General features: G+C 39.0%; 2 protein-coding genes across 3 annotated transcripts in view; both read right to left on the bottom strand.

Annotated features, from left to right (window-relative positions):
• Nucleotides 1-16,876, bottom strand: part of LOC125175599 (cell surface glycoprotein CD200 receptor 1-like) — a 146,860-nt gene that overhangs the window by 43,189 nt on the left and 86,795 nt on the right. The gene's annotated exons all lie outside the window — the stretch shown is intronic.
• Nucleotides 104-3,584, bottom strand: LOC125175074 (cell surface glycoprotein CD200 receptor 1-like). Its single transcript, XM_047875344.1, is given in 4 exon segments — nt 104-172; nt 174-334; nt 453-782; nt 3,446-3,584. Coding segments are annotated over 4 exon segments (699 nt in total).

The following is a 16,876-nucleotide window of genomic DNA, read 5'->3' as shown; positions in this document are numbered from 1 at the left end:
GCCCCTCCCCCGTTCATGCTCTGTCTCTCTCTGTCCCAAAAATAAAAATTAAAAAAAAAAAACGTTGAAAAGAAGAAAAAAAATTTTAAAAAAGCTGAAATTACTAACAGAATTCTACAGAGCAGGACACCTTAGACACCCGGTGGTCTTCCCAGCGGCACGAACTCTGGACGGCACGAACTCTGGACGGTCACTGTGTCATTGCCCAGTGGCTCTTCCACAGTGTGACAATCTCCCCCTGGGGTCCAGGAGATCTGCGCCGCTGGCTTCCCTGCAGCTTCCCTACACACGATAGTCCCATTCTCAAGTTGAAACAGGGTCACCTCGGGGGGCACTGCAGAGATGCAGGGGAAAATGCTTCAGTCTTAACACACGGATATGGAATAGAGAGAGACATCTGTTTCAGTCCAAATCTGGTTATCTGACATCCCACAATATACGATGCTCCTTACCTAACACTGTCAGGTGATATCCATGATAGAAATGCCCATGAGTTGTGACCACTTCACACCTGTAATATCCATCATGAGTGATGGCCACTGGATCGATCTGAAGGGCAGGATTCTGATCCAGTCTGGAGTCCCAGGATATTGTCTCGTCACTACAGTTTATGGCCCTGGTCTCATTTGTATCTCTCCTGTAGGCTCTGGTGCACGAAGGCTTGTCTCTGAGGATTATTTCCCATGTGGTTACCAGCACAGTTGTCAAGCTGATGCGAGGGCAAGAGAGGATACCTTTGTATCCACAGACAGGGTACAGACAGGGAAGGCTGAGCTGAACACCTGCACAAAGAGAATAATGAAAGTACTTCATGTGTTTATTTTTCATAACATACTACGTAAAATTTTACTATAACAGGACTTTACTGGTGATCTTATTCCAGAAATATAAGGCTTACATAAAAAATTAAACATGCACAAAATGCATATAACATGTTAAAACTAATCCAAAGATGAACCCATTTTTCTCCTTTATACTGTGGTCTTAGATAAACTATACCTATTATCATTGTGAGAAATATTTAAGCATTTGTGCATTGATTCGCAGGTTTTGATATGTAAGAAACAAAAAAAACACAATATAAATTAATGGACAAAATCATCTAAATCTAATGTTTTGGTCAGAGAGACTATAAGATTTATCTAATAACTCATGCTTCTTAGTATAGAAAGTAGAAAGAAAAATTGGTGGGTTGATTTTCTCCTCCTAAGTATTAAGGAGAAAGAATAAGTCAGAATATCAGAACTAATAAGAAAGAATATCAGAACTAAATGCCTATCCTTACGGGTGGCACTTCAGACAAAAATAAATTTAAAAAGCATAAAATGGCATGCATGTTGACCAGACTGAACATTTTTTTAATGCTTATTTATTTTGAGAGAGATAATGAGTGGGGGAGGGGCAGAGAGAGAGGGAGACAGAGAATTCCAAGCAGGCTCCCTGCTGACAGCTCAGAGCCCAACACAGGGCTCCATCCCACAAACCATGAATGAGATCATGACTTGAGCCAACACTAAGAGTCGGATGCTTAAATGACTGAGCTACCCGGGCACCCCACCACCACCCAGGGTGGGCATTTTTAAACCTTTTTTTTTTAATTTTTGGAGAATCACAATCAGTAAAATCAACAGATCTTCCTTCCTTCCTTCCTATTGAGTCACACATACACTGCCAAACAGTTCAATTGGGAACTCTGCTCACAGATTGCGTCTCTATATTCGAATTACAAGAATTACATAAATTCACTCCTTTTGTCCAACTTTAAAGTCAAAATTAAGCCCTGTGACATACAACATAATGGGTCCCTGACTGGGAGGGGTTTGCTGAGAGAGGATTAAGGAAGGCAGGGTCCATGCACCTGTAACCCAGCTGACTGGCAAGGAGCTCATCGCTTTACATTGAGCAGAACTAGCGTGATGGGGCAAAATTGTTTTGTGCATGGAGCTTGTGGGTGCTAAACTCTCGTTTGAGATCCCTCCTCTCCTTTTTTGGTGTACCCTGCCTCTTCTGTGATGATGGACTCATGCCCTCGCATTTCACAGACCAATCAAGATCCCATAACTACAGGAAGCAAGGAGGATACTTCCTTACTTACTCCTTTTTGAGAGAGAGGCTGAGGGAGAGGGAGTGAGGGAAACTTACATAGGCTCCGAGACCAGCATGGAACCCAGATGGGGCTTGATCTCACGACCATAAGATCATGACCTGAGCCTAAATCAAGAGTCAGACGCTTAACTGACTGAGCCATCCATGTGCCCCATTGGGGGTGGCAGGCAGATTTTACAGCAGATCTGAGAGGGCAGTGAAATCCATGAAGCATGTGCACAGGGAAAATGCACCTTGGCCAAGGTTGGAGGCAAGCAAGAAGTTAGCTGAGTAGGAACAGCTAGAGGGGGGATGTGGGTGAACATCCCTGTGCCTCAAAACAAGATGCTGAAGATGAAACCACAAAGGGAAGAGGCTGGTGAATGTTCTTTTGTGTTCTCAGGGGTTTGCACTTCTGCTTCTGAACAGTCTAAGGTTTTAATATTTTGCCTGCTGTTGATCCTTAAGGCCTGATTCTATTCTTTTAAAAGAAATTACTAGCTAATCAAATCATCAGATGCATTTTAATTTGGGGTGCCATCTCCAGAGAAGTGGCTCCCAGGGTGAGGATCCCAAGCACCATGGACAATCTCTGTTCTTTCAACTTCCTCTGCTCTAGGACCCTCCAGCAATCCCCCTTCACCTGTGATGGGACTTCTGTGATTCCTGTTACTCACCCTTTATTAATCCTTCCCTTTATTCACACCTGTTGCAATAATTTACCAGTGACCAGTCACTCCCCCACACTCAGTGGGGTTGGCACCTGTCTAACAAATATGATCTCCTCACAGCCCTGTGATCAACTACCTCCTGGTCACAGCCCTGTGATTTCACCTCCTGGTCACAGAGGGATAGCAGGTGGATCCTCCTATTGGCTCCAGAACCAGCAGTCACCTTCCAGCTTCTCTGCATCCTGTGTCTATGACTCTCCTCCAGGCTCCTCCAGCCCTTCTCCAGACCAATCCCTATGAGATTTGGGGCTTTTCCCTTCTGTCCTCACTGCCAGATATTAGATTACGACCCCATCACCACACACCTGGATTCCTGCAGAAGTCTCCTGACGTCTGTGTCCGTCTCAAATCTCTCCCCTCTTCGGTTCACACCTGACCTTGCAACAGGTCCAGGATTCTGGGACACGGGTGTGATCCCCTCCATCTAACACCCCTCAGAGACCTCTCCCTGCCTGAAGACAACACTTACATGTCCTTGTGTTGCCTTTGAAAGTCCTCTTTTGCAGATGGACTCACCTTTGCCATCTTATCACCCCTCAGCCGCCCGCACACTTCACAAAGAAAACACCAGGCACCACTGCATATCTGGGTCTTTCCTCACATCGTTCCTGCAGACTGGGGTGGCCTACAGACCACTCTCTGTCCACAAAAACGCTCCTCTTCCCCTAAGAGCCATTTCACACGCTGCACCTGCCGTGAAGCCTTCTCAGAGCCTTGCTGCTTCGCCTTCTCCTCTACACTCCCAGCACACTTGATGTGAGTGCTCATCTCCTCTGTCAAATGCCATCTGTGCTGACATCTGGGCTCCCCCTCGAAATGAGCCCCTTAGGGCGCTCTGGTGCTCTAGCTACTCTTGTTTGTCCCCGTGTTCCCCACATGGCCTAGCACAGTGCCTGACAGGGAGAGCTCCATAATCCTCAGGTGGACTGTGCACTGCCTGGGGGGAGGAGGCCCGGGGTCATTCAGGGTTCCTCACACCTCAGCACTCAGACCACCATACTCTTCAACCGGGCTCAGGATGGCCCCCTGACCAGCCCACCAACCATGTTTCTAAGGAAGTTCAACACTTTTTCCCTTTAGTTCTGGCCTCTAGAAAAAAATTAAAAACATATTACCTTCCATAGGAAGTATGAAACGTCTCTGCTTTCCACCCATGAATGTACTATTTGTTGAAGGTAGAAGATATTCAGAGAAAAGTAAATGAAATGAACTTCAGGGACTGAAATTGAGTGTCAGCCACTGTTTATTCACACATCTTACATACAACATGATAGAAAATCAGTTGTCACTAAATTCCACAAAAAGCTTTACAAAACAGAAATTAGAAGTTATTTTATCATTATGTGGAAAAAACAGGTTAACATTTAAAATTACATTGTAGGGGGCGCCTGGGTGGCGCAGTCGGTTAAGCGTCCGACTTCAGCCAGGTCACGATCTCGCGGTCCGGGAGTTCGAGCCCCGTGTCAGGCTCTGGGCTGATGGCTCAGAGCCTGGAGCCTGTTTCCGATTCTGTGTCTCCCTCTCTCTCTGCCCCTCCCCCGTTCATGCTCTGTCTCTCTCTGTCCCCAAAATAAATAAACGTTGAAAAAAAAAATAAAATTACATTGTAGGCTTTTAATCAATAATTTCCCATTTTTGAGACACTTTGTTCTGTACTTGACAATAATTTTCTCCAGGGTAACCCTGCCTCCACTCCTCTCCTAGCCACAGTGGATTGTTCCATCATGGGTACCTCACATGATGGGGACTGAGTATAGTGTTTTCTCCAGATCCACCCCCTGATTAAAGTTGTTCAATACACTGGTGGGCACCTCACCCAGCTGCGCAAATGAGAGTACTTTCACGAGAATTTTGGAACCAGACTGAGAATAGTCCATTCTTCTTTTCCTCCCCTTTTCTTACAGTGATCGCTAAATTTATGTGTCCATTTTATGTGTTCTCGATGTTTCTGTGAAAGTATTTTTAAAAATTTTTTTAATGTTTATTTATATTTGAGAGAGGGAGAGAGACAGAATGTGAGTGGGGGAGGAGCAGAGAGTGAGGGAGACACAGAATCTGAATCAGGTTCCAGGCTCTGAGCTGTCAGCACAGAGACCAATGTGGGGCTGGAACTCACAAAGCCGTGAGATCATGACCTTAGCCGAAGTCAGACACTTAACTGACTGAGCCACCTAGGCGCCCCAAAAGTATTTTTTTATAGATAAGATTAACATTAATATGAGTAGACTTTCAGTAAAGCAAATTACCTTCCATAATGTCGGGAGGCCATGTTCAAACAGTTGAAGGCCTTATTTTAATAAAAGACTGACCTCTGGGAAAGGGAAGTTCTATAGCAGACTGCCTTCAGACTCACTACTCCTCTTCCCTGGGTCTCCAGCTGCTGACCCAGCCTGCTGATTCTGGACTTGCCAAGCCTCTACACTCTTGTGAGCCAATTCTTTAATATAAATCTCTCTCTTTTCCCTCCCTCTCTCCCTCCTTCCTTCTGTCTCTCCCTTCACTCTCTGTTATTCTGTTTCCCTGAGGACTGATGACTATCCTGAAAAGAATGAAGCAGAAGCAGAGAGAGAGAGAGAGATAGAGAGAGAGAGAGAGACTCCTCACCTAGCTAAAGTTTCTAATTCCATCCTTCCTGAGACCCACGTGCATTCCTTCCCTTGGAATTCCTGACAATCAAAGACTTTTCTGATAACCAAAGTAGTCCTAATCTACTTCAAATATGGGTTCTGAGAAGATCTGTATTGAAGTAAAACACAACAATTTTTTTCTAAATTATGATTTATCCTGGGAATATTCTGTGTGTGCTTGAGAAGACTGTATTCTGCTATTGTTGGAAACAATGTTCTGTACATATCTGTTGGGCCATTTGGCCTACAGTGTTGTTCAAGTCCACTGTTTCCTTATTGGTCTTATGTTGGAATGATCTTTTCATTTTCCAATGAAAAGGTACAGTTACAGTTCCCTGAAAATGCTGTATTGTTTTCTATTTATTCTTCAGGTCTGACAATATCTGCTCTATATATTTAGATGCTCTGATGTTGGATGAATAAATATTTACATGTGTTTGGCGCCTGGGTTGCTCAATTGGTTAGGCATCCAACTTCAGCTCAGGTCACTCTCTCATGGCTAATGAGTTCCATCCCTGAGTCAGACTCTGTGCTAACAGCTCAGAGTCTGGAGTCTACTTTGGATTCTGTGTCTCTCTCTCTCTCTACCCCTCACCTGCTAATGCTGTCTCTCAAAAATAAATAAACATTTAAAAAAATTTTTTTAAATATTTTCAAATGTTAAATCCTCTTGATGAATTGGCTTTTTACCATTAGAGACTGAAATGCTCTGTCTTTAGTTACATTTTTTAACTTAAAGTCTATTTTATCTAATATTAAATATAGCTATCCTTACCTTCTTTTGATTTTTATTCCCTGGAACAGCTTTTTCCACCCATTCACTTTCAGCCTACATGTATCCTTGACTAAAGTCAGTCTCTTGTAGTAGCATATTGTTGAATCTTCTTTTTTTTATCTATTTGCCCACTATATACCATGTGATTGGAGAATTCAGTCCATTTAATTTTTTTAAATGTTCATTTATTTTTGAAAGAGAGAGACAGAGTACAACAGGGGAGGGGCAGAGAGAGGGGGACAGAGGACCCAAACAAGCCCCCAGTATGGGTTTTGAACTCCCAAACCACGAGATCATGACATGAGCTGAAGTCAGATGCTCAACCAACTAAGCCACCCAGGTGCCCCCAGTCCATTTACATTAAGACAACTGATAAGAAAGTAGGTACTTTACTATTGCTATTGTGTTCATTGTTTTCTGTTTTGAAGTTCCTTTATTCCTTTCTTCCTGTCTTACTGACTTCCTTTGTGATTTGATAATTTTTGTAGCAGTAGGATTTGATTTCTTATTCTATGTCTTCTGTGTATCTACCAAATGGTTTTCTTTGTGGTAACTATGAGTCATACGCCCAACACCTTATAGTTATCTCAAGCTGATTACAATATAAATTCATTGCATACAATACTCAATATTTTTACATCTCCTCCCTCATTTTATGTTACTGATGTCACAGTTTACATGTTTAACTTGTGTACTGACAGATTTTTATAGCTATAATTATTTTTAATATTTTTTTGGCACTGGTACTAGCGTTAAAAGTAATTCACACACCATCATTACGGTATTACACTATTCTGAATTTAATTATATATTGGCCTTTACAGTATGTTTAATGTCCATATGTCACCATGTTGCTAGTTAGCACCCTCTCTTTTCCTTTTATTTATTTATTTATTTATTTCTCTTACATGTATTGATTTTGAGAGAGAGCATGAGCACGTGTGGGGCAGAGTTAGAGGGAGAAAGAGAATCCCAACCTGGCTCCTCACTGTCACCACACAGTCCAATCTGGGCTCAACCCCACGACCAAGAGATCATGACCTGAGACAAACGCAAGGGTCATACACCTAACCGACTGAGCCACCCAAGTGCCATAGCGTCCTGTTATTTCAATTTGAAGAGCTCCCTTTAGAATTTCTTGTGAGCCGGTTTAGTACTGATGAAGTTTGTCAGTTTCTGGTTTTTCCTAGGAAAGTCTTTACCTCACCTTTATTTCCGATTTGCCAAGTGAAGGATTTCCGTGGCTGGATTTTTCTTTCAGCACTTTGAAGGTATCATCCCACTCTCTGGGTCTGCAAGGTCTGTGCTGAGAAATCTGGGCATCCTTTATATACGACCACTCACTTTTCCTCTGCTGCTTTCAAAAGTTTCTCTTCTATTTGATTGTAATGTGTCTCAGTGCAGATTTCTTTAGTCAGTCAAGTTCTGTGGTGTTCATGGATCTGGATGTTCATTCCCCACAGATTTAGGAGATTGCCTCTCATTATTACTTTGCATAAGCTTTCTGCTCCTTTCTTTTATGCTTATCTGGGGCTCCAGTAATGCCTATATTACTTGGTTTGTTGGTGTTTCATAACATCCTGAGACTTTCTTCCCTCACTTCCATTCTTTCTGTTGGTTTGCTTTTTATCTCTGACTGGATGATTTCAAATTATGTCTTTGTGTTCACTAATTATTTCTTCTGCTTGATGACTCTGCTGTTGGAACTCTTGATTGAATTTTTCAGTGTAGTCTTTGCATAAAATTTGCCGTTGTGTCCTTTACATGATTTGTACCTCTTTTTTTGAACACTCCCTTTGCTCATAGATTGTTTTCTAGATTTTATTTAGGGGTCAAACTGTGTTCTCCTGTAGCTCACTGAGCTTCCTTAAGTAGACTATTTTTGAATTCTTTGTCAGGCATGCAGAGCTCCATTGCTTTGACATCAGCCGCTGGGGCTTGATATTGTTCTTTTAGTGATGTCATGTTTCCTTGAATGTTTTGGAAGCTTTGCATCGCTCGTGTCTTCACACTTGAAGGAGCTGTCACCACCACCCACCCCTCCCACCCACCTCCCACCAGTCTTTACTGCCTGGTTTCTTCAGAAAAAGATATTCACCTGTCAGCCCAGCTGGAGATTCTGGGAGGTCTCTCAGACCTTTCCTAAGGAGGTACCTTCTCCATTCCCGAGGTTCCTTTTGAGGTGGAAGTCTTAGGATTCTGTGTCTTCTCTCCATCCCACAAAAGCAGACAGAATTCTGAAACCCTCCTTTTTATTTACACGACAGAAATTCCCTGAAGTGCTCAGGGTTGTGGGCCTTCTCCCAAATCACCAGACTGCTGACATCCATGCACACTATCTAGGGAGGTTCCCATCATCTGTGGGAAAGTGTGGGGCTGGCCACAGAGAGGGTGATAGGATTCTGCAATATCAAGACAAGGTGACAGCACTTAATAGTCAGGGGCAAAGCACATAATCATAAACAGTAGCGAGGCCAGAATGACAACCAAGAGGCTCTGACCTGAAAGATCTGGGGCAAAAGCCAGATAAATCTTAGTGCTCTTAAGGGTAAGAGAGAAGGGCAGCCAAAGACGGTATGGTTTGCCTTATATGGCCAGATCAAGGATAAATGGGTGTCTTACATCAGTTTTGCTTCCTGCAACAAAAATACCAAAGAGTGGCATAATAACAAACACTTTATCTCACAGTTCTAGAAGCTGGAAGTCTAAGATCAAAGTACTAGCAGACATGATGTCCAATGAAAGCCCACTTCCTGGCTTGTAGACAGCTGTCTTCTCACTGTATTCTCACATGGAGTGGCAGAGGGAGAGAGAAAGAAAAAGCAGGCTCTCTTGGGTCTCTTCTTATAAAGGTACTAATCTGAGAGCTCTATCCTCATGACAAAGTTACTTCCCAAAGGCTCCCTCTCCAAAGGACATCCCATTGGAGATTGGGTTTTGACACAGGAGTTTTGGAGGACACATTCAGTCCAGAGCATTGAGTAAAGACCCAGATTATTTGCTATAATGGAAAATCATTGTCCTTCGCCAGGTTTTTATATTCAAACCAATTCTCATACTCAAAGCCACACAATTTTGGGCTCACATTCCAAGATTACAAAACATAGGAAAAAACAAGCCACCATAAATTCAGAAAATATTCTCTTTATTGGCTGCCCTCTGTTATTCCTAGAGAGAAGAATAAGATTCAGAACTTCAGATAGTAGAATTATGAAACACCAGGCATAAAATAAATGTGGTGAGGATGTTTAAAGAAATAAAAGGAGAATTAAAACACAAACAAGAAATATATGCTTCCCCCACACCCCACTCCTCCAAAAATAACTAGGCAGATTAGGAGAATACAAAAGAGTTCAATTTACTCATTGATTCACTGCTTATTAAAACTGGAAAACTATAGCAAAAAACAAACATACAGGATACAAGAAAGGGAGAATTTCAGAAAGTCCTAAAGGACATTTTCCAATATAAGACAGTTTCGTTGTGTTAAAAATCTGTTCTTTAGCTTAGTCACTTTATGTATTACCTTAGCTAGATCTTCCAGATAACTCATTGAAGCATCTACATCCCCATTTGTTGCCTCACTGTGCACTTTTGTTATGGAGAGAGTTTCTTTTCTTAAACCTCTTGAACCACCCTCTGCCAGCTTTCAACTTTTCTTCTGCAGCTTCCTCAAATCCCTCAACCTCCATAGAATCAAGGGGAGTTAGGGCCTTGCTCTGCATTAGGCTTTGGCTTCAGGAAATGCTGGAGCTCTTTGGTCTTCTTTCCAGATCACTGAAACTTTCCCCTTATCAGCAATAATTTCACTTCCTTATTATTAGTGTGTTCACGAGAGTAACACTTTTGTTTCCTTAAGGAATTTTTCCCTAACACTCACAACTTGGCTAACTGCTGGCACAAGAGGCCTAGCTTTTGACCTGCCTCAGCTTTCAACATGCCTTCCTCGCTAAGCTTACGAATCATTTCTAAGTTTTGATTTCAAGTGAGAAATACGCAACTCCTCCTTTCACTTGAGTACTTAGAGGTCATTGGGAGGTTATTAATCGGCCTAATATCAATATTGTTGTGTCTCAGGGAAGAGGGAGGCCTGATGGGAGGAAGACAGAGATGGGGGTAGAGCCAGAACACACACACACACACACACACACACACGTATCACTTACATCCACCATCTCATATGGACATGGTTAGTGACACCACTAAACAATTACAAATAATAACATCAGAGATCACTGATCACAGATCACCACAACAAATATAATGTAATGACAAAGCTTCAAATATTTCAAGAATTACCAAACTGTGACACAGAGACACAAAGTGAGCAAATGCTGTTGGAAAAATGGTGCTGATAGATGTACTCAATGCACGTTTGGCATACCTTCAACTTGTAAAAACCATGATACCTTCAAGGTACAATAAAGTAAAACAATGGTACAATGAAACAAGATATGGCTCTATACCTAGTAACAGCTTCAAAATACATGAGGCAAAATTGGCAAAATTAAATCAAAAACATTAACAGAAATGAAGAATGGCTTTGATAACCTTATTAATAGTCTGGATATGGCTGAGGAAGGAATCTCTAAACTGGAGAATATATCAATAGAAACCTCCAAAACTGAAAAAGAAAGAGAATAAACACTTAAAAAAAAACACAGGATATCCACAGAATGTGAGACAACTACCAAAACGTGTAAAACGTGTGTAATGGAAAAATCAGAACGAAGAATGAGAGAAAGGAATAGAGGAAATTTTTGAAACAAGGACTGAGAATTTCTCCAAGTTACTATCAGATACCAAACCAAAGTTCCAGGAAGTTTGGCAACACCAATCAGGAAAAAATCTGAGGAAAATAACCTAGACTTGGCATATCATATCCAAACTATAGAAAATCAAAGATAAAAAATTCTGAGAAAAGTCAGGGAAATAAAACACCTTACAGAAAAATAAAGATGAGAATTATATCCAACTTCTCCTTAGAAACCATGCAAAGAATGAATGAAGTAAAATACTCAAAATGTTAATAGAAAAAAAAAAACCACCACCCTAGAATTCTGTATCCTACAAAATTACCCTTCAAAAGTGAAAGAGAAACAAAAGACTTTCTCAAACAAAAGTTGTAGGAAGTTGTTTCCAGTGGACCTGGCATATAAGAAATGTTAAAGAGTCCTTCAAGGAGAAGGAAATAATATAAGTCAGAAATTCAGAACTACATAAATGAAGAAAGACAATTGGAGAATGAATAAGTGAATGTAAAATAAAATGATGTATTCTTTGAATATATATTTATATGTTTTACATAGTATGTAAATCCTTAATATATAAATATATAAAATAATTTATATATGTTTAATTGGATAGAGTATATTTATATAGAAGTGAAATGAGTGACAGTAATTCACAAGGAATGGCCAAAATCTACACCACTAATAATACCAAATGCTGGCAAGGATAGGAAGCAACATGGACTCACTGATTGCTGGTGGGAATGCAAAATGCTACAGCAACTTTGGAATACAGTTTGACAAGTTCTGAAAAAACTGAACACACTCTTACAAAACGATCCAGCAAAAGCACTCCTTGGTATTTACCCAGTTAGGTTGACAATTATGTCTCCACAAAGTCCCCCACACAGATGTTAATAACAACTTTATTCTTAGTTGCCAACACTTGGAAACAACCAAGATGCCCTTCAGTAGGTAAATGGCTTTAATAAATTAGGATTATGCAGACGACAGAATATTGTTCAGGGCTAAAAAGAATGACCTACAGAGCCATGAAAAGACAAAGAGGAAACTGAAATACCTATTACTAAGTGAAAAAAAGCCTATGAAAAGGCTACATACCATATAATTCCAACTATAAAATATTCAGAAAAAGGCAGAAACCGTGGAGACACTAAAAAGATGAGCAGTTGCCATGGTTTAGAGGGGAGGGAGGATAAATACAGGGAACACAGAGGACTTTTAGGGCAGTGAAACTACTCTGTATGATACTATAGTAATGGATACAGGCCATTGTACTTTTGTTCAAACCTATAGAATGCCCAAGACTGAGAAATGAACCCTATGTAAACTATGGCTTGGGGTGATGATTATGTGTCAGGGTAGGTTCATCACTTGTAACAAATGTAACACTCTGGAGGGGATGTTGATAATGAAATAGAAGCTGTGCCTAGGTGGGGTTAGGAGGTGAGGTATATGGGAAATCTCTGCCCCTTCCTCTCAATTTTGCTATAAACATAAAACTGCACTGAAAAAAAATTGTCTTAAAACACAAAAAACAAAACAAAACAAAACCTTTTTATACTAACTGGATGTTTAATTTTATCAAATACATATTGCAATCTTACAGTTTTTCCCCTTCAAATATGTAATGGAGTCAATTACATGAATAGGTTAATCACTCTTTTCAATTACATCTTTTTGTTGCTTCAAAAATGTAATGGAGTCAATTACATGAATAGGTTAATCACTCTTTTCAATTACATCTTTTTGTTGCCATCTGTTTCCTGCCACATCTAAATATTTCTCTAGTGCTTTCATGAGTCAAATCTGCTATTCACTGTGTTTTGAATTCTTCCCAAATGTTCCTCCCTCCCTCCCAATTTCTTTCATCTTTTCCTGGCCTTAGGTTCCAGTCTTTCTATCTCTTAAGAGCTGGTTTTCTTCAGTGTGGAGTTATGTTTACAGAGTGTATTTGTAAGTCCTGAAGGGTGAATGAGGTAATTGCTGAAACATCAGCTATGTTCTGGTCTCAAGGCTGTCGAATGAGATAGCACTATGAGGACAGAGTCCCCGGATCCCCTAAAGGATACTTTAGATACAACACCTGCTGTACCTCCCTGACATTCCTTGAAACCATAAGCACTCCCTTCATGCCTTCATGTAGCCACCAGATGTATGTCTGGCTAATGTCTAAAGACCCTTTGTGCTCTCTTTCCTTGCTTTGATATTCTTTGATACTTCTATCTAAATAAAAACTGTGTGCAGTCTGCTGTGGCTGCTGCTGTTCTTGCTGGCAGAGAGCACTGCACGTACGCTCAGCCTAAGTATCTGGGAATTTTTTCTTCAGTGTGCAGCAACTGGCGCCTGAAAGGGACCAAGAGAATCTACTGGCTCCAGGCTGTGTACCTCACCTCTCAAGCCCAAAAACAGAAAAGGACATCTGCGCATTCAGGTAGGAACGACTGGCACTTGACGTCCACGAGGAGACTAGAAAAACATCCCTTATCTTTTCTGTTCCAATCAGGCATGCAGAATCCCTTTTCTTCAGGTTTCTTTTGCTCTCACTGTTCCTCCTTCCTAATACACTCCGGTTACTCTAGCTGTATGTGTGGCTTCTCCCTCATTCATTTTCTGAGTTAATGACTATGATGATTAGGACCAACTGTCTCTGGTCAATCTCGGGAAGGAGACTTAAGGAATATTCCAAAGCAGCTGTCGAAATTCCTTTTGTTTCAGGGAAATTCAGTCTTCTCTGACCGACAAGGACTGCCCATTTCCACTTGGTGGGAAAAAAAAAAATCTGCCGTCTCTTCATCTGTCCAAACTGACAGGCTTTAAAACTGGGAGACCTCTTTCTCTGTCCTCTGGGCTTTTATCCACCAGCAGCCTTCCTGGCTGCACCTCACCTCTTCTGCTTTCCCCTCCCCCTCCTCCCATTTCTGTACCACTTTCCGTGCAGCCAGTGTTTTCCATGTCCCTGGCTCAGCTCCTCCTCCTCCCCTCACTGTCAAGGAGCAAAGAGCACCCCCTTAGACTTACATTGCCCACTTCAGATTTTCTCACTGATACCCTAGGTAGAAATTGACAATGGTGAACAAATTGCTTAACTTTTAAATGGACCCAGACAAAATATATTTGGTATTTAAAATAATTTTAAGTTTATTGGTTTAATCAAGATAAACATGTCTTTAAAATTATCAATATCAAATATAAAACTTTTCTACCTAAGTTTACTAAAGGTCAAATAAGCTCAAGTTATGTCTGTTGCAATTTGTTAACAAAAAGACAACTCAAAATAATGGCTACTTCTGTCTCAAAAGTTTTCATGGGTAATTGTTAAGACAGCTTTCAAGTTTTGGTAACCTAAAACTTTAAAGTTTTGTCTGGATAATAAATTAAAATTAAATTCATTGGACATTTAGGCCATTTCCAAATCACATGGAATGCTAAAGAATTGCTTACTAAAAACAGGCTTGCACTTTTGGCTTCTTATTACAAAAAAACTAAGGATATTTAAATCTGTCAAAAAAACCATACTTCATGCTTAATTAATTCATAAATTTGCCACCTTAAAATTTCTGATATAACAGGGGTGCCTGGGTGGCTCAGTCATTTAAGCATCCAACTTTGGCTCAGGTCATGATCTCACGGTTCGTGGGTTCGAGCCCTGTGTCGGGCTCTGTGCTGACAGCTCAGAGCCTGGAGCCTGCTTTGGATTCTGTGTCTCCCTCTCTTTCTGCCCCTCTCCTGCTCACACTCTCTCTCTCTTTCTCTCTCTCTCCAAAAATAAATAAACATTAAAAAATTCTGATATAGCAGACAGTTCACAGTTAATTACTACTTAATTTTCACTGGAGACTAAAGTTTTTAAGATTTAAAATTCTGCTAACTATAATTAAAACTGATGAAAATAAAAAAAGTAACTCTGTATGTACAAAAGTAGGAGATATATAAAAAAAAGATATAAAGAGTGGGAATACATTTTTGGTAAAGGTAAAAAAAAATAATAATTTTGTCCTAAATGAGACTGGTTGTTTGGAAAAAAATGGCTTGGGACAAAATCTAAATGCAAAGGAAAGTTATAAAAGGTTCACAAAGGGAAATCTTTGAAAAAAAATTTTATGTGTGGTTAGGACAGAGTAAGGTTAAAATAAATAGATTGTTAAAATACACCGATAAAAGATTAAAATTCTACTTTTCTCTCTATTCAAAAAACAGTTTTCTTGGATTATGGACCTGCTCTTGAGGGAAAAAAAAAAATTGTAAACATAGGTCTTTTGTCTTTTTTGTCTGCCAAAAAAAACAAAGAAAGAAAAAAGAAGCCAAAGCCTTATGTTTTGTCCTTATCAATCAGGTCTTTGATTACTTAGTCAAAACTTCTCAATGTTAAAAAAGACAGGTTTTGCTAATAACTATATAAACCTACATATTTGCCTTTAAAATCTCTTTTTGCCACCTTGATTAAATAAATAATTATAATTTATAATAATTTAAGGGGCACCTGGGTGGCTCAGTTGGTTGAACATCTGACTTTGGCTCAGGTCATAATCTCACAGCTCGTGATTTCAAGCCCCACGTCAGGCTCTGTGCTGACAGCTCAGAGCCTGGAGCCTGCTTTGGATTCTGTGTCTCCCTCTCTCTCTGCCCCTAACCCACTCTCATTCTGTCTCCCTCTCTCTCAAAAATAAATAAACATTTTTTAAAATATTAAAATTTATAATAATTTTAATATAATATATAATATATTTTAATATAATATATAACTTGATTTAATTTTATATAATAATATTATATATATAATACATAATATAATATAATTTAGGATATGCTTCATAACTGTCTATAATTTTAACAAACTTCCCAAAATTTAAATTGTAAATAAAATATTTTTGAACAATTGGGCCTTTTTATTTAATATGTTACTTAAAAAACCCTGTCAAACAAATAGTAATAAACCTTAGGTTGTATTACTTAGGTAAATACTATGACTGCTCAAACATATATATAAAATTGTAAAATGTTTAGATATTTTAATACAAAGTCATCACTTAATATTCTGATTATCAAAATGTTATATGTTACAAAAATAACTAAATTTCCTTGTCAATTACATCATAATAAACTCTCATATCACATTATTAACCATGTCCATTTTTAAATCTCTTGTCAGTTATAATTATTGTTCTGATGCTCTTACAAAATATGTTTCATCTTCAAAAAAATTTATAAAAAAACTTTTAAGACAAATACAGGTATTTGGCATCTTTAAAATCATAAAACAAATAAATAAAAATTTACAAAATGAAAAAACTACATTTAAACTAAACAAAAATAATAACATTAATAACATTTATAAATAAAATAAGATTATAATTTTTATAACTCTTGTTAAAAATATTGCTTGTTCTCTAATGTTTGCTCTTCCAAATTAAAAAAATTATCTTAAGATATCTATGATATTATAAAAGTATAATAAAATATTCATTTATATAAAAATTAAAACATTTAACTTTTCTCTTTACTTAAACCTTCTAAAATTCAAAAACTCTCAATAAATGTTCTTTCTTTCATGACAAGTACAATTGTTTACATAAATCCAATAAGAATCTGTTTTCCTTACAATAAAACACCATTAAAAATACTCATTATTTTACCAAGGTTTTAACTAAAATGTCATATTTAAAAATGATATACATAAACTCAAATATAACCAAACAATTTAAAAAAACTAAAGCTAACTTTATAAAACATAAAGCCAATAAAGCCCCTTAAAAATCTTAGCTTAATACCTTACTTAAAAATTCGCAACAACCTTACCAGGTAACTAAACAATGTCACTTCTCATTCCTTTTATCACCAAAATACACACTCTCTATCCAAACAATTTTCTATTCCTCTCTCTCAGACAAAAAATGTCATTCGTTC

This window comes from Prionailurus viverrinus, chromosome C2 (assembly GCF_022837055.1).
Source record: "Prionailurus viverrinus isolate Anna chromosome C2, UM_Priviv_1.0, whole genome shotgun sequence".
Lineage (NCBI taxonomy): Eukaryota > Metazoa > Chordata > Mammalia > Carnivora > Felidae > Prionailurus > Prionailurus viverrinus.
Note: the sequence above shows the minus strand (reverse complement) of the source record. Positions and strands in the feature narration are given on the sequence as shown.